The sequence below is a fragment of the Rhinopithecus bieti genome, unplaced genomic scaffold (genome assembly GCF_001698545.2).
Source record: "Rhinopithecus bieti isolate Rb0 unplaced genomic scaffold, ASM169854v2 scaffold_15776, whole genome shotgun sequence".
Classification (NCBI taxonomy): Eukaryota; Metazoa; Chordata; class Mammalia; order Primates; family Cercopithecidae; genus Rhinopithecus; species Rhinopithecus bieti.
The window spans coordinates 1,317,903-1,334,351 of record NW_016808836.1 but is presented as its reverse complement, the minus strand read 5'-3'; the positions used below and the strand labels follow the sequence as shown (position 1 = coordinate 1,334,351).

The window sequence follows — 16,449 nt, the reverse complement described above, 5'->3', positions numbered from 1 at the left end:
ACAGGCATGAGCCACCATGCCTGCCCCTGTGGGGTTTATCTAAGCACAAATCAGACCATTTCCTTCACTTGCATTAGACTCTTCTATAGCTCCCCAATGCCTTCTAAATATGTAAGCTTCTCAGGCTGACATTTGAGACCCTCCTTCCACATCCCCGCTGCTCAGACAGGTTATGTGGCCCCAAGGAGTAAAGCCAGACCTTGTAAACCAGTCACCTGGAGGCAAATTAGGTCTCATATTGGGTTAGGTGAGGGAATAGACATCCCATCACAGAATAATTTTAACAGAATTTGGGCAACCAGCTGTGGAAGGAAGCAAATTCCTGCCCTGGATGATCATCGGGGGAACAGATTCCAGGTCTGAGATATCTCAGAATGTTTGTTTTTCTTTTGTTTTGTTTGAGATGGAGTCTCGCTCTGTCACCCAGGCCGCTGCAGTGCAGTGGCTTGATCTCAGCTCACTGGACCCTCCGCTTCCCAAGTTCAAGCAATTCTCATACCTCAGCCTTCCATTTAGCTGGGATTATGGGCGCCCACCACCACGCCTGAACTTTTTTTTTTTTTCCCCCTAGAGAGGGTCTCACTCTGTTACCTAGGCTGGTCTCGAACTCCTGGCCTCAAGTGATGCTCCTATCTCAGCCTCCTAAAGTGTTGGAATTATAGGTGTGAGCCATTAAGCCTGGCCCGAAAATTTTAAAGATCATAAAAATTGCCAGCCTTTGTGAACGTTTGTGGCAGGCACGATGGCATTTCATGTGGATTCTTTTGTGGTGTGTGTGTGTGTGTAGTCTCATGTACTTTAAGGGATTTCTGAGCATCTTTCTGACTACTCATGACTTTTCTTTATATGCTGACCGTAGTAACCATAGAAGGCCATGCTGGCCAGGCGCGGGTGGCTCCTGTAATCCCAGCACTTTGGGAGGCTGAGGTGTGCAGATCACTTGAGGTCAGCAGTTCAAGACCAGCCTGGCCAACATGCTGAAACCCCATCTCTACTAAAAATACAAAAATTAGCTGGGCATGGTGACGGGCACCTGTAGTCCCAGCTACTGGGGAAGCTGAGGCAGAAGAATCACTTGAACCCAGGAGGTGGAGGTTGCAGTAAGCCAAGATCACACTACTGCACTCCAGCCTGAGCAACAGAGCGAGACTGTCTCGAAAAATGAAAAAAAAAAATAGGCCATGCCAAGGTCAAATTTAAGCAAAGGCCTAAAAGAGTTAAGTCGTGTAGACTTTAGGGAAAACCACTTCTGGCAGAGCGAAGAGCAGTTGTGGAGGCCCTGAGTGTGCCTCAGGCACACCCAGCTATCCCAGGGCTTCCCTCCACTTCGTCCCATCTCTGCTCAGATGCGCCTTCCCAAGAGGTCTCCTCTCCATCCCATCCAGTCTAAACCAGTCCTCCAAGTTCCCAGATGACTGCGGCTCCTTGCTATACTTTTTCTTTATGCATTTATTACCCAGGAAGTTATCTGATCATTGTCCATCTCCTCCATGAGAACACTGAACATCAGTTCATGACAGCAGAGCTTTGCTTTTTTTGTTTTTGAGACAGTCTCACTCTGTCACCTGGGCTGGAGTGCAGTGTTGTGATCTCGGTTCACTGCAACCTCCACCTCCCGGGTTTAATCGATTCTCCTGCCTCAGCCTCCCATGTAGCTGGAATTACAGGCATGTGCCACTATGCCCAGCTAATTTCTTTGTATTTTTTAGTAGAGACGGGGTTTCGCCATGTTGGCCAGGCTGGTCTCAAAACTCCTGACTTCAGGTGATCCACCCACCTCGGCATCCCAAAAGTGTTGGGATTATAGGGGTGAGCCACCACGCCCAGCTAAGATATTTCAATCTGTAATAACCCTTGTTAACAGCAAGCCCCTGGGAATACAAACATATAACCCACGTACGGACTGTGCTGTTTACGCCTCACAACCATCTGCTAACGCACTATCATCACCCCATTTTAGAGATGAGGAAACTGAGGGAGAGGTGCCTTGCCTAAGGTTTACATAGCTACCATCTGAGTACCTACATGGAAGTGCTTCATTTGGTCCCCAAAGCTAGCCTAGGAGACAGTAACTTTTTTTTTTTTTTAAGAGACAGGGTCTTCCCATGTTGCCCAGGCTGCTCTCCAACTCCTGGCCTTAAGTGATCCTCCCACCTCAGCCTCCTGAAGTGTTGGGATGACAGGCAGGAGCCACTGTGCCTGTCCTGTTATTCTATAAATGTAGAAACCGAGGCACTGAGAGGTGAAGTAACTTGCACGGGATCACAAGCCAGCCGGGAAGTGGTAGAGCTTGGATTTGAACTTACACAATCTGGAACTCATACTCTTAAGTAATACACAGTGGCACTGTCCATACAGGAGACACATGTGGCCATTTAATTAAAAGTAGCTGGTCATGGTGGCTCACTCCTGCAATCCCAGCATTTGGGAGGCCAAGGCAGGAAGATTGGTTGAGCCCAGGAATTCAACACTGCAGTGAGCTACAGCTACACCACTGCATTCCAGCCTGGGCGACGGAGTGAAGCCCTGTCTCCAAAAAAAGTTTTAAGCCTTTTTTTTTTTTTTGAGACAGGGTCTCACTCTGTCACCCAGGCTAGAATGTAGTGGCATGATCACAGCTCATCACAGCCACGCATGACCTCCTGGGCTCAAGGGATTCCTCCCACCTCAGCCTCTCACGTAACTGGGACTACAGGTACACACAACCTCGCTGGGCTAATTATTTTGTATTTTTTTAGAGACAAGATTTCACCATGCTGCCCAGGCTGGTCTCGTACTCCTGGATTCAAGCAATCCTCCTGCTTCAGCCTCCCAAAGTGTTGGGATTACAGGCGTGAGCCACTGCGCCCAGCCTAAAACAAAATTTAAAAATTCAGTTTCTCAGTCATGCCAGCCACATTTCAAGTGCTCGTAAACTTTATGTGGTCACTGGCTACTGTACTGGATAATACAGATCTAGAACATGAACCAAGCATCACAGAAAGTTCCAGTGGAGAACACTGCTACATAATCTGCCTGTTTTAGTTAGGAGTCAAGATTTTAAAATAGGGAAATTTAATACAAAAACCCCAATTTTAGCTGGGCACAGTAGCTCACATCTGTAATCCTAGCACTTTGGGAGGCCAAAGCAGGAAGACTGCTTGAGACTAGGAGTTTGAGACCAGCCTGGGCAGCAAGACGCCATCTCTACAAAAAAAAATTGGTTTAAGTTAGCTGGGTGTGGCAGCACGCATGTGTAGTCTCCAAGAGGGTACTCAGGAGGCTGAGGTAGGAGGGTCACTTGGAGATCACTTGAGCCCAGGAGGTCAAGGCTGTAGTGAGCTAAGATCACATCACTGCACTCCAGCCTGGGCAACAGTGAGACCCTGTCTCAAAAAAAAAAAAAAAAAAAAAAAAATTCCCAAGTTCTTGCTTCTTTTCAAAACTGGCATGTCACGCAACTCCAGGCCCCCTCTACTCCAGGGCCACACTGGCTGGAGCCAAGCAGCAGTTGGCCTGTTGAGAGGGGTGATCTCTGGTCCACCAGAGCCCCACTGGGCCCATAACAGTCTCTCCACAGCAGCATGGCAGCTACCTGTCTTTAAAGCCAAGTGCCATCCTCTCTTCCCTTCTCCACACATGGGGAATCTGTGGTCAGAGGGAGATGTATTTTTTACAGATCACACAACACACAGGAAGACACAGTGAGGGTTTTTACATTCCCAGACCAGGGTGAAAAATACGCTCTGATCCAACAAAGCCCCCACTCTGTGCTTGGCGGCCGATCAGCTACTGTGGGATGGTGACCCGAAAGTCCCAGACCTCATCCCGATGCCCCCATCTGGAGACTCTCGGGACACAGCAGGTGTGGCATCTGGGATGTACTTTATTGGACAGTGGTGGCCCAAGTCTTGGTCTGGAAGGACTGGGGCCCTGGACTCCGGCACTGAGTTTGAGGAGGCCCAGAGTTCAGGGCTGTTTGGAGCGAGGCCACAAGCGGCTGGTGAGGGAGCCGAGGAAGAGGTTCTGCTTGTTGGACTTCGAGAGCTCAGCCAGGCGCTGTTGCTCCTCCTGGGGTTGGGAGACAGATGGAGGAGAGGGTCAGCCCAGGGAGGACAGAGCCTCCTCCCAGACGCCCAGCTCCCCAGGCCTCAGCCCTGGGGCCACCTTTCCTTCTGACTTCTGCCAAGTCCAGATCCCTTTCCCCAAACCCTGGGGTCCCCAGCCCAGACACAAGGGACCCTAGACCTCAGCTCCCCAGCCCAGACAAGAGCCAGCTCTGAGCCGCAGGAGCCTAGGCTTCAATGTTTGGGGGATGCCAGACTCCAATACTAGGCACTCGAGATATTCAGGCTTGAACTGCAGTAGCTTCTCAGGCCCCAGACTCTCATAATCCCCTTCCCCAGATCCCAGGGACCCCTCCCCTGAACCTGAGATCCTATCCCAGACCCTGTTACCCCAAGGTGAATGCTGGTGAGATCCCAGGTCCAAACCCCAGAGCCCTCCTCATCAGACTGCATCATTCTGCCCCTGGCCCCCTAAGCCCCATGACCCCTGTCTGGATGTGGCAGGCAGGGGGAGTTCCCTGGGGGGGTCCCCAGGACCAAATCTCTATGGACTTCTTCTCTGGGCACTCAGGGACTCCCAACTCTAGGAATCTAACCTAGAATCTGGTGAACTTCAGCCTAGACCCCTGGGCATCTTACCCAGATGCAATCCATACTCTCAGTCCCACTTCCAAATTACCAGGGTCCCACCAAGACCATCACAACTCTCCCCACAGCCTTGGGCCATGTGCCCTGGGATCCTCTTTCCAGACCTGATCTAAAACCCACAGTCCACCTCCACAAGGTGCCCCCCAGACCTACTCAAGACCATCAAGGGCAACCCTTCTTCCAGTCCAGTCTCAAAAGCCTTGACTGTCTCCTGTTCTCAGGGCAGGCTGCAGAATCAATGCATCCCCTCATTCTGGCAACCCTACAGGACAGGCTGTGTTATGTCCCCCTGGTTACAGAGACTGAGGCGGAGAGGAGGTATCTGCTCACGGTCACACAGCCAAGCCAGGAGTATGGAGATGGACTGCTCTGGGCTCCTCCTTCAGGAGCCTCAGAGCCTATCCTCCACTCTGGGCATCTGAGCACCTACCTGCTCTAGCCGGCTTTGCCGCTGCTTGAAAGCTGCTAGTGGGTCATCCTCCAGGGCATAGTGCTCCAGCACGGTTCGCACATCTTCCACACCGTTCAGTGCAATGGCTGTGGGCACAACAGGGGGTGGTCAGCCAGGCTTCTGAAGGCCAGAGGCAGGCAGGGCCCACGAGGGGAAGGTCCCACACTGGGGCAGGGAGGGCGGTCAGTGCTACCTGGAATGCTTCTAAACACTCTGAAAGGGTTCCCCTGAACATCCCCAAGTATCCCCTAAACATTCCATGAACATCCTAAGAAGCTCCTAAAGACTCCAAGGTGCTCAGGTACCTCCTGCACCTCAGTCACCCAGCCACGAATAATGCATTTATCCTTCCTCTTCAGAATCAGGGGCTCTGGGGTCAGAGGCCAAGGGATCAGTAGTTGGCCTTACTCTTGAGGAAGGCGGACAGGTCCAATAAGACCCGGTCATCAGAGTTGCCATCCCAGGGCCGCAGGGCGACGCCGTTATAGGGCTGTAGGCGGAAGGCTTCCTTCTTGCAGTCCACAACTACTACTCTAGCTGGATCCCGATTCAGACATGAAATGTCCTGGAAGTGAGTGACAGATCAGGTCAACATCTGTGCCCAACTCTCCCCCCATCAAGAAGACCCAAAACACACAAAACATACATACACAGCATCACACATACTGGGATCACAATGGCAGGGCCTCTCAAAGACCAGCTTTGGATGATGGCATCAACCCCCACAGAGGACCAGGCATGGCAGCTCAGGCCTGTAATCCCAGCACTTTGGGAGGCCAAGGCAGGAGGATCACTCAGCCCAGGAGTTCTAGACTAGGCTGGGCCACACAGAGAGATCTCATCTCTACAAAAAATTTAAAAATTAGGTGGGCATGGGCCAGGCGCAGTGGCTCATGCCTGTAATCCCAGCACTTTGGGAGGGCGAGGCGGATGGATCACCTGAGGTTAGGAGTTCAAGACCAGCCTGGACAAAATGGTAAAACCCCATCTCTACTAGACACAAAAAATGGCGGCATGTGGTGGCTCACACCCGTAATCCCAGAATTTTGGGAGGCCAAGGTGGGCGGACTGCCTGAGCTCGGGAGTTCAAAATCAGCCTGGGCAACATGGCGAAACTCTGTCTCTACTGAAAATACAAAAAATTAGCCGGGCGTGGTGGTGTGCACCTGTAGTCCCAGCTACTCGGGAGGCTGAGGAAGGAGAATCACTTGAACCTGGGAGGGAGAGGTTGCAGTGAGCCAAGATCGCACCACTGAACTCCAGCCTGGGCAATACAGCGAGACTCCATCTCACACACACACACACACACACACACACACACACACACACACAAATTAGCTAAGCGTGGTGGTGTGCGCCTATAGGCCCAGCTACTCGGGAGGCTGAGGTGGGAAGACCACTTGAGCCCAGAAAGTTGAGACTGCAGTGAGCCGTGTTCATACCACTGCACTCCAGTCTGGGTGACACAGCAAAACCCTGTCTCAGAAACAAAAAACAAAACAACCCCCAGGATATTGAGGACCTAATCACAGAGATTCCTAGACCCAGGGTCTAGCACACAGAAAGGCGATTAGGAAGTTCCCTGGAGAGGGAGGCGGCCACTCTCGTGTTAAACCCCTGCCCAGGCGACTGTGGTATGTCGCAGGTTTAAGAACCTCTTACTCAAGTAAACAGGTGCAGACAGATCTGCAGCCATACCCAGGGAACCACAAAGACAGGCTCCCAGACACAGACCCTTCAAGACCCTCGATCACAGTCCATGTATTTCTGAATTCCCAAGAACAACACAGACCCCCCTCCCCAGGACACAGACAGAAACAGAAATCCAACAGACACATAGACACTTGGAGCCAGATCCACAGAGGCCCATTCACAGATCCAGACTCCTGAATATATCACTGGCCACAGTAACAGACGCCAGGTCAAACAAACCGCAACCAGTCTCACATGTACAATTATAAGCAAACCTTCCCAGAAGCACTAAGTTACAGATACAGCAAGATAAAACCAGCTTCTAAATGGTACATCCTTACCACTAACCCCTGTCTTCTTTAGAGAGACCTCATTTCCCCCCACCCCCACACCCAGATTCCAGGGAACAAAGAAGGGTGCAGATGTCTGGCCAAGGCTGGAGGCAGGCGTGTGCCTGCCAGCAGGAATCGAATCTGGGTAGAACTATAAGCCAGGTAAGGCTAGGGTCAGAGCTAGGCCCTCCTTCCCTCAGGTGGTGCCAACCCCACCAAATCCCAGAGGCCCATCCATGAACCCATGGCACCTTAACATGGTGTCCATCCATGTATCTTGTGGCGTCCCGGAATAGGCGGTAGGAGATGAAGCCGTGGGGGTCCACACTATCAATGAGTGGAAACGCAGTCTGCGGGTGGGAAGGGAGGGAGAAAAGGTCAGGCTGAGCCCTGGTCCTCCAGATCTCTACGCCTCCCACCACACCGACCTTCCCTCCCCTGGCCCAGAGCCTCACCATGCCAGTCTCTGACGTAAAGATGACAATTTCATATAAAGGGGCGAGCTGCTGGAACAAGGTCTCGATGCCTGGGCGCTTCTTAAACCTCCAGCCAGTGGCCAGCTGGGAAGACAGTGAGGACAGTGAAACACCAAGACCCAGAGGCCCTCAGAGTCCCCAAGAAGATGAAGATCCAGCCTGGGGGATTCCCAGAATAGAGTTCTCTCCCTCTGTCTTTGTGGCTCTTGGAGGTTAAGAAGTACAACATGGGCTGTGACTAAGGGTCTGGCTCCTTTGTGGCACTTACAGCATGCCTGGGCACACCTACACCACCCTACAGAGTGGCTGTTAGCATGACTGCCTTCTCCCAGCTGAAGAAAGCGAGGCAATGACAGGTGACATCTCCTCCCCAAGATCACACAGCACAGTTAGGGCTGAAAGTCCACCTTATCACAACCCTGCTGCCCAGGTCTATCCCCAACCCACTGCCTTTCCCGGGACACACCGACCACTCAGGATGCAAGAGGACGCCAGTGAGCTCCAAAACAAGCGTGTAGGGTGGCTGGTAGTACGGCTCCTGCAGAGGGTCTGGGAGAAGGCAAGGGCTGGTGGGCTCGATGATCATCTGTGGAAGAGGGATGGATGGGGCGCTCAGACAACGAGGCCAGGGCTGGAGACATGGGGACTGAGCCCAGGGCTTCTGCTCACCTGTCTATAATCTTTGAAATATTTGTATGTCCGGCGCAACTGCTGTACCAGAATTGGATCTAGGAGAACACCAGGCACAAAGAGATTCCACAATAAGCCGCTGCTCAACCTCCCAGACAAACCAGGGGTTTCTTATCTACCAGATACAAACAGGTCTGCATACCCACCTGGTTTGAACTAACTCATTTCTAGGTCCAAAGATAGAAGGCAATGACATACCGCCAGATAGGAACAGAGATTTATTTACCTGCCCCGTTTTAAGCTGATACTTATTTCCACATACTACCACAGGTATGAAACAGAATGCTTACACATTGGCCCACTTAAAACCCACATACAAGGCCGGGCACGGTGGCTCATGCCTGTAATCCCAGCACTTTGGGAGGCCGAGGTAGATGGATCACGAGGTCAGGAGATCAAGACCATCCTGGCCAACATGGTGAAACCCCGCCTCTATTAAAATACAAAAAAAAAAAAAAAAAAAATTAGCCGGGCGTGTTGGCACATGCCTGTAGTCCCAGCTACTCAGGAGGCTGAGGCAAGAGAATCACTTGAACCTGGAAGGTGGAGGTTGCAGCAAGCCAAAATCACGCCACTGCACTCCAGCCTGGCAACAGAGTGAGATTGTCTTAAATAAATAAATAAATAAATAACCCACATACACATAAATCTGCTGACATTACGCCAGTATATACATACTTTTTTTAAAGAGACAGAGACAGAGTCTTGCTCTGTTGACCAGGCTGGTCTTGAACTCCTGGGCTCAAGTCCTCCCGCCTTGGCCTCCCAAAGTGTTGGGATTACAGGCGTGAGCCACTGCACCTAACTTATGCCAGTGTATTTTGCCCACTTTGAATCACTAGGCTTCCAGATCTGCCCACTTTAAGCCAGTGTGCTGAATCTAAACCACAATGAATATATAAACACATCTATACACTGTAAAACAGTGGTTCAGAACTAGGAACAATTCTGTCTGTACGCCTACCCCTGGGAAATTGGGCAATGCCGGGAGATGTAACTGATTGTCGCAATACTGGCATCTAGTAGGCAGATGCCCAGGATGCTACAAAAATCCGTCAATGCACAGGGCAGTCCTCTATAAGAATTATCTGATCCAAAGTGTCAATAGGGCCAAGGGTGAAAAACCCTGGTTTAAGTGAATATACTGACTCCACTTTACTTTCTCATTTTAACTTATATTTTTTTTTTAGAGGTGGAGACTCACTCTGTCATCCAGGCTAGAGTGCAGTGGTGGGATCACAGCTCACTGCAGCCTGTAACTCCCAGGCTCAAGTGATCCTCCCAACTCAGCCTCTGAGTAGCTGGGACCACAGGCACAGGCCACCATTCCCGGCTAATGAATCCAGTATAAAACAGTAAACTTACATGGCTGCCTACTTTAATACAGTATTTTTAGTGCAATACATGGGGCTTCCTCTTAAAAAAAACACAATATATTGGGCTAGGAGTGGTGGCTCATGCCTGTAATTCCAGTACTTTGGGAGGCCAAGGCGAGTCGACCACCTGAGGTCAGGAGTTTGAGACCAGCATGACCAACATGGCAAAACTCTGCCTCTACTAAAAATATAAAAATTAGCTGAGCGTGGTGGTGTGCGCCTGTACTCCCAGCTACTCGGGAGGTTGAGACACGAGAAATATTTGAACCCGGGAGGTGGAGGTTGCAGTGAGACAAAATTGCACCACTGTACTCCAGCCTGGGCAACAGAGCAAGACTATGTCTCAAAAAATAAAAAATAAAAACAGGCCGGGTACGGTGGCTCAAGCCTGTAATCCCAGCACTTTGGGAGGCCAAGACGGGCGGATCACGAGGTCAGGAGATCGAGACCATCCTGGCTAACACGGTGAAACCCTGTCTCTACTAAAAAATACAAAAAACTAGCTGGGCGAGGTGACGGGTGCCTGTAGTCCCAGCTACTCAGGAGGCTGAGGCAGGAGAATGGCGTAAACCCAGGAGGCGGAGCTTGCAGTGAGCTGAGATCCGGCCACTGCACTCCAGCCTGGGCGCGAGACTCCATCTCAAAAAAAATAAAAATAAAAAATAAAAAACAAAAAAACACAATATTGAAACCAGTTAGGTTAGTAAACATATACACTTTAAAACTTCAGATTTACCTGCCCAATTTAAATCAGCATATTATTTGTTGAAGCCAGCATGATTCTACAACTGCCCAGTTAAAACGGCACTCACCCACCTGCCCAGTTTGAAACAATCAACGTATTAACACGACTGTTTGCAAACGTCCCCCAACATAAACAGGTGGCTTTCTGGACCCACCAATTTCATTTTTCTCCTGGGAAAGGCCAGGTATGACACGATTGACAACTAATCTCTACTATCCAATTTGTCATAAACTTCACCACCAAAAGCTGGTTAACCAGATGGAGAGGCAGGAAGGAGGCATTGTTTTGAAAATGAGCCTAATGGGGTAGGGGCTTGAGGGGGATGGGGAAGGAGTTGGGAGCTGCAGATGCTTGGTCTAAGACACAGGAACCCATGTGTCTGGAGATAGGCCACCCTGTGTCCCCAAGCCCTCCCACCCAAGGCTCCCCTCCCCCATCTGTCTCTGACCATCTGCTCGGGGCTGAGGGGCCAGGGAAGCAGGCTGGGGCTTTGTAATGTCCCTCCCCACAACGCCATCCAGCTGCTGGCTCCCCCACCTCCCCAGTGGAAGGAGGAGGGGCCGGAGACACCAGATGGGGAGAGAGACATCCTTACAAATGACAGAGTTGAGAGGGTCAAGGACTCCAGAATCTGTGCTTGTTTACTCACCATTGTCAAACTCATCAGGAATCTGGGAGGTGGAGAGAAAAATGGAAGGTTTAGGATGTCAGAGGCAGAACCCCATCACATACAGAAAAGGAATCTCCAGGACCCCAACAGGAATAGGCAAAGGTCACTGGGAAAGAAAGGCTCACTCCAGACAAGCAATGTGCCTGAACAGACCAAAGGGGACCCCTCTCACCCACAGGCTAGGACTCCTGGCAAGGCCTCGGTCTCTTTCCCCCTCACCTTGGCACCATTTTCGTCCACTGGGTTGTTTCCTGCAAGGGAGACCAGGATGAATATGAGGAATTAGGGCCCAGTCCCCTGGGTCCTGAGGGAGGAGTGGGATAAGGGGCCTGAACTCCTGGATCTGAGGAAAGAGAGTTAGAGGCACAGCCTCCTGGATTCAAGCCAGGAGGGGGCTGGGAGGCAAGATTCCTGGGTCTTTGAAAGAAAGGGGGCTGGGGCTGGGTCTCTTGGGTCTGTGGGATAAAGGAACTAGTGGAAGGCTGGATTTTTGGGTGCTGAGGAAAGACAAAGTTTAGGAAGCTGATCCAGGCCTATCCTTCCCATTCCCTCTTTCCTGTATCCTGGTACAGGAACCAACTAGAAAGACTAGAACCTTAAGGAGTAGAAGGGAGAAGAAAGAAGACTTCCCTGGTTTTCAAGGTAGGTATCCTATTTGGCTGCCCTATTGAGGAAGGAGCCAGGGAATGAAGATGAGAGACGTTGGTAGTGGGTAAGAGTGGGAGATTTCACAGTGGACTAGGGAGGCCAAGGAACAAAACTGGGGGGCAGGGATATGTCCCTCACCAAAGATATAGACGACGCTCACGGTCCCACCAGCTCCAAGCAGCCCAGCAAGCCAGAGCGCAACTTTTTTGGCATAGCTGGGACCCTCTGAACCCGGCTGCTGTTGTGGCCCTTGTGCCTTAGTGCCCCCACGGCTCCCGATCTCTGCGGCCTGCGATTGAGAAAGGGGAGGTCAGCTAAGAGAGGAGAGAGGTCAGGATGGTTCCAACCCTCCAGTCCAAGAAGAATCAAGTTCAGGAGCCAAGAGGCAGACACCCACAGAGCCCTGGACATTTGTGTCCCTGGAGGCGCAGTCAGGAAGTGGGGCGCTCAGAGGGTCAAAAGCAGACTGTCCGGCACCAGGATGCCAGGAGTTTTAAGAGCTAACAGGCCAGGTGCACAAGATCCTGAAGGCAACAGGACTGGAGGGTCTGCAGTCCAGAAAAGCAGAGCACGGAGAATAAGGGATGGGAGGGCCTAAACACTGGGATGAGAGGGAACGGAGGGCACAAGTGGTGGGGGAAGGGGGACAGACAGGACGGGGAGTTACGACATCCGGCTGCTTGGGGCTAAAGGTAGCAGAGCTACAGGGTAAGGGATGGGAGCAGAGGCGGGGAGGGGCAATCACTTGTCTGGGGCTTGGGGAACTCGGGCACAGAAGTGACAGAGTTGATGGTCAGAATGGCTGGATCTCTGTCAACATGGAGGCAGGTCGAATTGGAAACCCAAACGTCTACCTCACCACCACCAACGCCACAGAGAAGATAACTCCCACGGACAGACTGGGACTCCGGCGGACCAGGCCCCTCCTGCTCAAGTATCACCTGAGTGGTCACTGAGACGGGGAACCGGTAACTTCCTCCTCCTCCGGCACCCACGTGGGTGAGAGGTGGGGTCTAGAGGACACATCTGGGTTCCCAGCCTCCAGCCTAGGGGAGCAAGTGTTGTCCACCCAGGAGGCTGGGAAGGGCCCCAAAATGCAAGCGGCGTTTCATTCAGCACCCTGAGGTGAGGCGTCCCGGAACCCCCAAGGGGCGGCGATATGTCCGGAACTCCAGGGAAGGGACCCCACATTCAGAGCGCCACCCTCGTTCCGCTCACCTGATCTGGGGCCCGGGAGGGCGGCGCCGCCAACCTCGTGCACAGTCCCCGCGAGCCGAGCCGGAGCCCGCTCCGCAAGCGCGAGAACAGCGCTGTCGAGGCCGCCATCTTGCGCTGACGCCACGCGGCCCCGCCCACTCGCTCCCTTCTCACCCGCCCCGGACCGGAGCTACAGCCAATGGAAGCGCGGAGGCGGGGCGGGTGGACGGAAGCCCGAGAGAGACCAAAGTCATCGGGGGGATTGCCGCAGGCGCGCTTTCCTCTAATCATTCTCCTGGCTGCCCCTGGCGGGGCGCCAACTGGGATCCAAAGTCATCTGGACCACGTCCCGTTTGGGCCTTGCAGAGCGCCACCGCCCCTGCAAAGGACGCAGCGAGGGAAGGGATCACACTCATTGCCCAGAGGTAAAGCTGAGGCCATAATGGAGTCAGTGGCTGCCTGATTTGTCCAAAAAAATAGTCACGAGTCAGGTCGCTTGTCTCACCGTGTAAGGGCATCGGCCCTCACCTCCCAATTGTCAGAAATATACATTGAGGCCCAGAAAGCGACCTGAAAAGCCAGTCCTCGAAAACTCTTTTGGCCGGACGCGGTGGCTCACACCTGTAATCCCTGCGCTTTGGGAGGCCGAGGCAGGAGGATCGCTTGAGGCCGGGAGTTTGAGACCACCCTGGATAACATAGCAAGACTGCCATCTCTATTTTTAAAATTAATAATAATAGGCCAGGCGCGGTGGCTCACGCCTATAATCCCAGGACTTTGGGAGGCTGAGGCAGGCGGATCACCTGAGGTCAGGAGTTTGAGACCAGCCTGGCCAATATGGCAAAACCTCCTCTCTACTAAAAATTAAAAAAAAAAAAATTAGCCAGGCATGATGGCGCACACCTGTAGTCCCACCTGCAGGGGCAGCTGAGGCAGGATAATCGCTTGAACCCGGGAGGTGGAGGTTGCAGTGAGCCTAGATCGTGCCACTGCACTCCAGCCTGGGAGACAGAGGGAGACTCCGTCTCAAAAATACAAAAATTAATAATAAAACTCTTCCTCACATGGAGCTGGGAGGAGGAATCTGTTTTCTCTCCCATTCCTTTCTACCTTTTTTTTTCTCCTGTCACCCGGGCTGTAGTGCAGTGGTGCGATCTTGGCTCACTGCAAGCTCCGCCTCCCGGGTTCATGCCCTTCTCCTGCCTCAGCCTCCCGAGTAGCTGGGACTACAGGTGCCCACCACTATGCCCTACTACTTTTTTGTATTTTTAGTAGAGACCGGGTTTCACTGTGTTAGCCAGGATGGTCTTGATCTCCTGACCTTGTGATCCGCCCGCCTCGGCCTCCCAAAGTGCTGGGATTACAGGCGTGAGCCACCGCACCTGGCCCCTTCCTACCATGATTTTCTATAAAGGACTGGAGAGCCAACCATTTTACCTGAGGCTCAGCCAAAGAACAGCAGTATCTGGCTGTACAGGGCTTGACTGAGAAACAAATTAGAGGCTATAGACACTACGAACCTCCCCTAAATTAAGTGTAAGAAAAATCAGATCCTGGCCGGGCATGGTGGCTCAAGCCTGTAATCCCAGCACTTTGGGAGGCCGAGACGGGTGGATCACGAGGTCAGGAGATCGAGACCATCCTGGCTAACATGGTGAAACCCCATCTCTACTAAAAAATACAAAAAAAGTAGCCGGGCGAGGTGGCGGGCGCCAGTAGTCCCAGCTACTCGGGAGGCTGAGGCAGGAGAATGGTGCACTCCAGCCTGGGCAACAGAGCGAGACTCTGTCTCAAAAAAAAAAAAAAGAAAAAAAAGAAAAATCAGATCCTGTTTATGTAAACTTTAAAACAAAATACCAAGGTAGTAAAAATATGAATTCAAGCAAGGGAAACACACAAGGAACTCGGCACTCCTGGTTACTTCTGGGGGAATGGATTGGGGTGCTGCTGAGGTGGGTCCTATCTAGTACATATTGTTTCCTGTTTCCTCCCCTGGGTGGTGGGGACATGGGTGTTCTTGGTATATAATCTTGAACATCTGAAATGTTTTTTGTTTTTGAGACAGAGTTTTGCTCTGTCACCCAGGCTGCAGTGCAGTTGGCGCAATCTTGGCTCACTGCAACCTCCGCCTCCCAGATTCAAGTGATTCTCATGCCTCAGCCTTCCAAGTAGCTGGGAATACAGGCGCCCGCCACCATGCCCGGCTAATTGTTTTTGTTATTTTTAGTAGAGACAGAGTTTCACCATGTTGGGTCAGGCTGGTCTTTAAACTCCGGACCTCAAATGATCCGCCCCCCTTGGACTCCCAAAGTCCAACGATGTCCAGCGATGAGCTATCGCACCCTGCCTGAAATGTTTTATAATACATTTACATTTGTAAAAAGACAGGAATATCTAACGAGGAAGGGAAACAGGTTCTGGGTACTAAGCCCCAGTCTCTTAAGATTGCACCCACTGGATAAGCTACAGCAATCCTGGTGTCACTGCTATCAGGGTTCAAGGAAAAGGACCGCTGGGCACTGTGGCTCACGCCTGTAATTGCAGCACTGTGGGAGGCCAAGGCAGGAGGATCACTTGAAGCTAGGAGATCAAGACCAGCCTGAGCAATATAGTGAGACCCTGTCTCTATAAAAAATTTAAAAATAAAAAAATTATCCAGACATGGTGGCACACGCCTGTAGTCCCAGCTACTTAGGAGGCTGAGGCAAGAGGATCGCTTGAGCGCAGGAGGTTGAGGCTGCAGTGAGCAATGACTGTGCCACTGAACTCCAGCCTGGTCAACAGAGTGAGACCCCTATCTCAAACAGAAAAGAAAAAATAAAGGACCACTGGCCAGGCGCAGTGGCTCACGCCTGTAATCCCAGCACTTTGGGAGGCCGAGGCGGGCGAATCACGAGGTCAGGAATTCAAGACCAGCCTGAACAACATGGTGAAACCCGTCTCTGCTAAAACTACAAAAAAAAAAAGCCAGGCATGGTGGCTCGCACCTGTACTCCCAGCTACTTGGCAGGCTGAGATAGAATTGCTTGAACCCAGGAGGTGGAGGTTGCAGTGAGCTGAGATCACGCCACTGCACTCCAGCCTGGGCGATAGAGAGACTCCACCTTGGAGGAGAAAAAAAAAAAAAGGGCTGGGCACAGTGGCTCACGCCTGTAATCCCAGCACTTTGGGAGGCCAAGGCGGGCAGATCATGAGGTCAAGAGATCAAGACTATCCTGGCCAACATGGTGAAACCCCATCTCTACTAAAAGTACAAAAAAATTCACTGGGTGTGGTGGCGCGCGCTACTGGGGAGGCTGATGAGGGAGAACCGCTTGAACCTGGGAGGCGGAGGTTGCAGTGAGCCAAGATCGTGCCACTGCACTCCAGCCTGGTGACAGAGCAAGACTGTCTCAAAAAAAAAAAAAAAAAAAAGAAAGAAAGAAAAAACAAAAAGGACCATCAAGCACTGTATCCTGCACCACAGGAGGAATTTAGG

At 51.8% G+C, this 16,449-nt stretch overlaps 1 protein-coding gene across 1 annotated transcript; it reads right to left on the bottom strand.

The window, feature by feature from the left end:
- Positions 1 to 3,628: 3,628 nt before the first annotated feature.
- On the bottom strand, positions 3,629 to 13,427 carry TIMM50 (translocase of inner mitochondrial membrane 50). Its single transcript, XM_017887521.1, is given in 13 exon segments — positions 3,629 to 4,050; positions 5,125 to 5,231; positions 5,554 to 5,710; positions 7,421 to 7,519; positions 7,625 to 7,729; positions 8,112 to 8,231; positions 8,315 to 8,373; positions 11,106 to 11,127; positions 11,346 to 11,377; positions 11,913 to 12,063; positions 12,993 to 13,286; positions 13,289 to 13,321; positions 13,323 to 13,427. Coding segments are annotated over 13 exon segments (1,371 nt in total). The 5' UTR covers positions 13,413 to 13,427; the 3' UTR covers positions 3,629 to 3,948.
- Between the last annotated feature and the right edge of the window lie 3,022 nt (positions 13,428 to 16,449).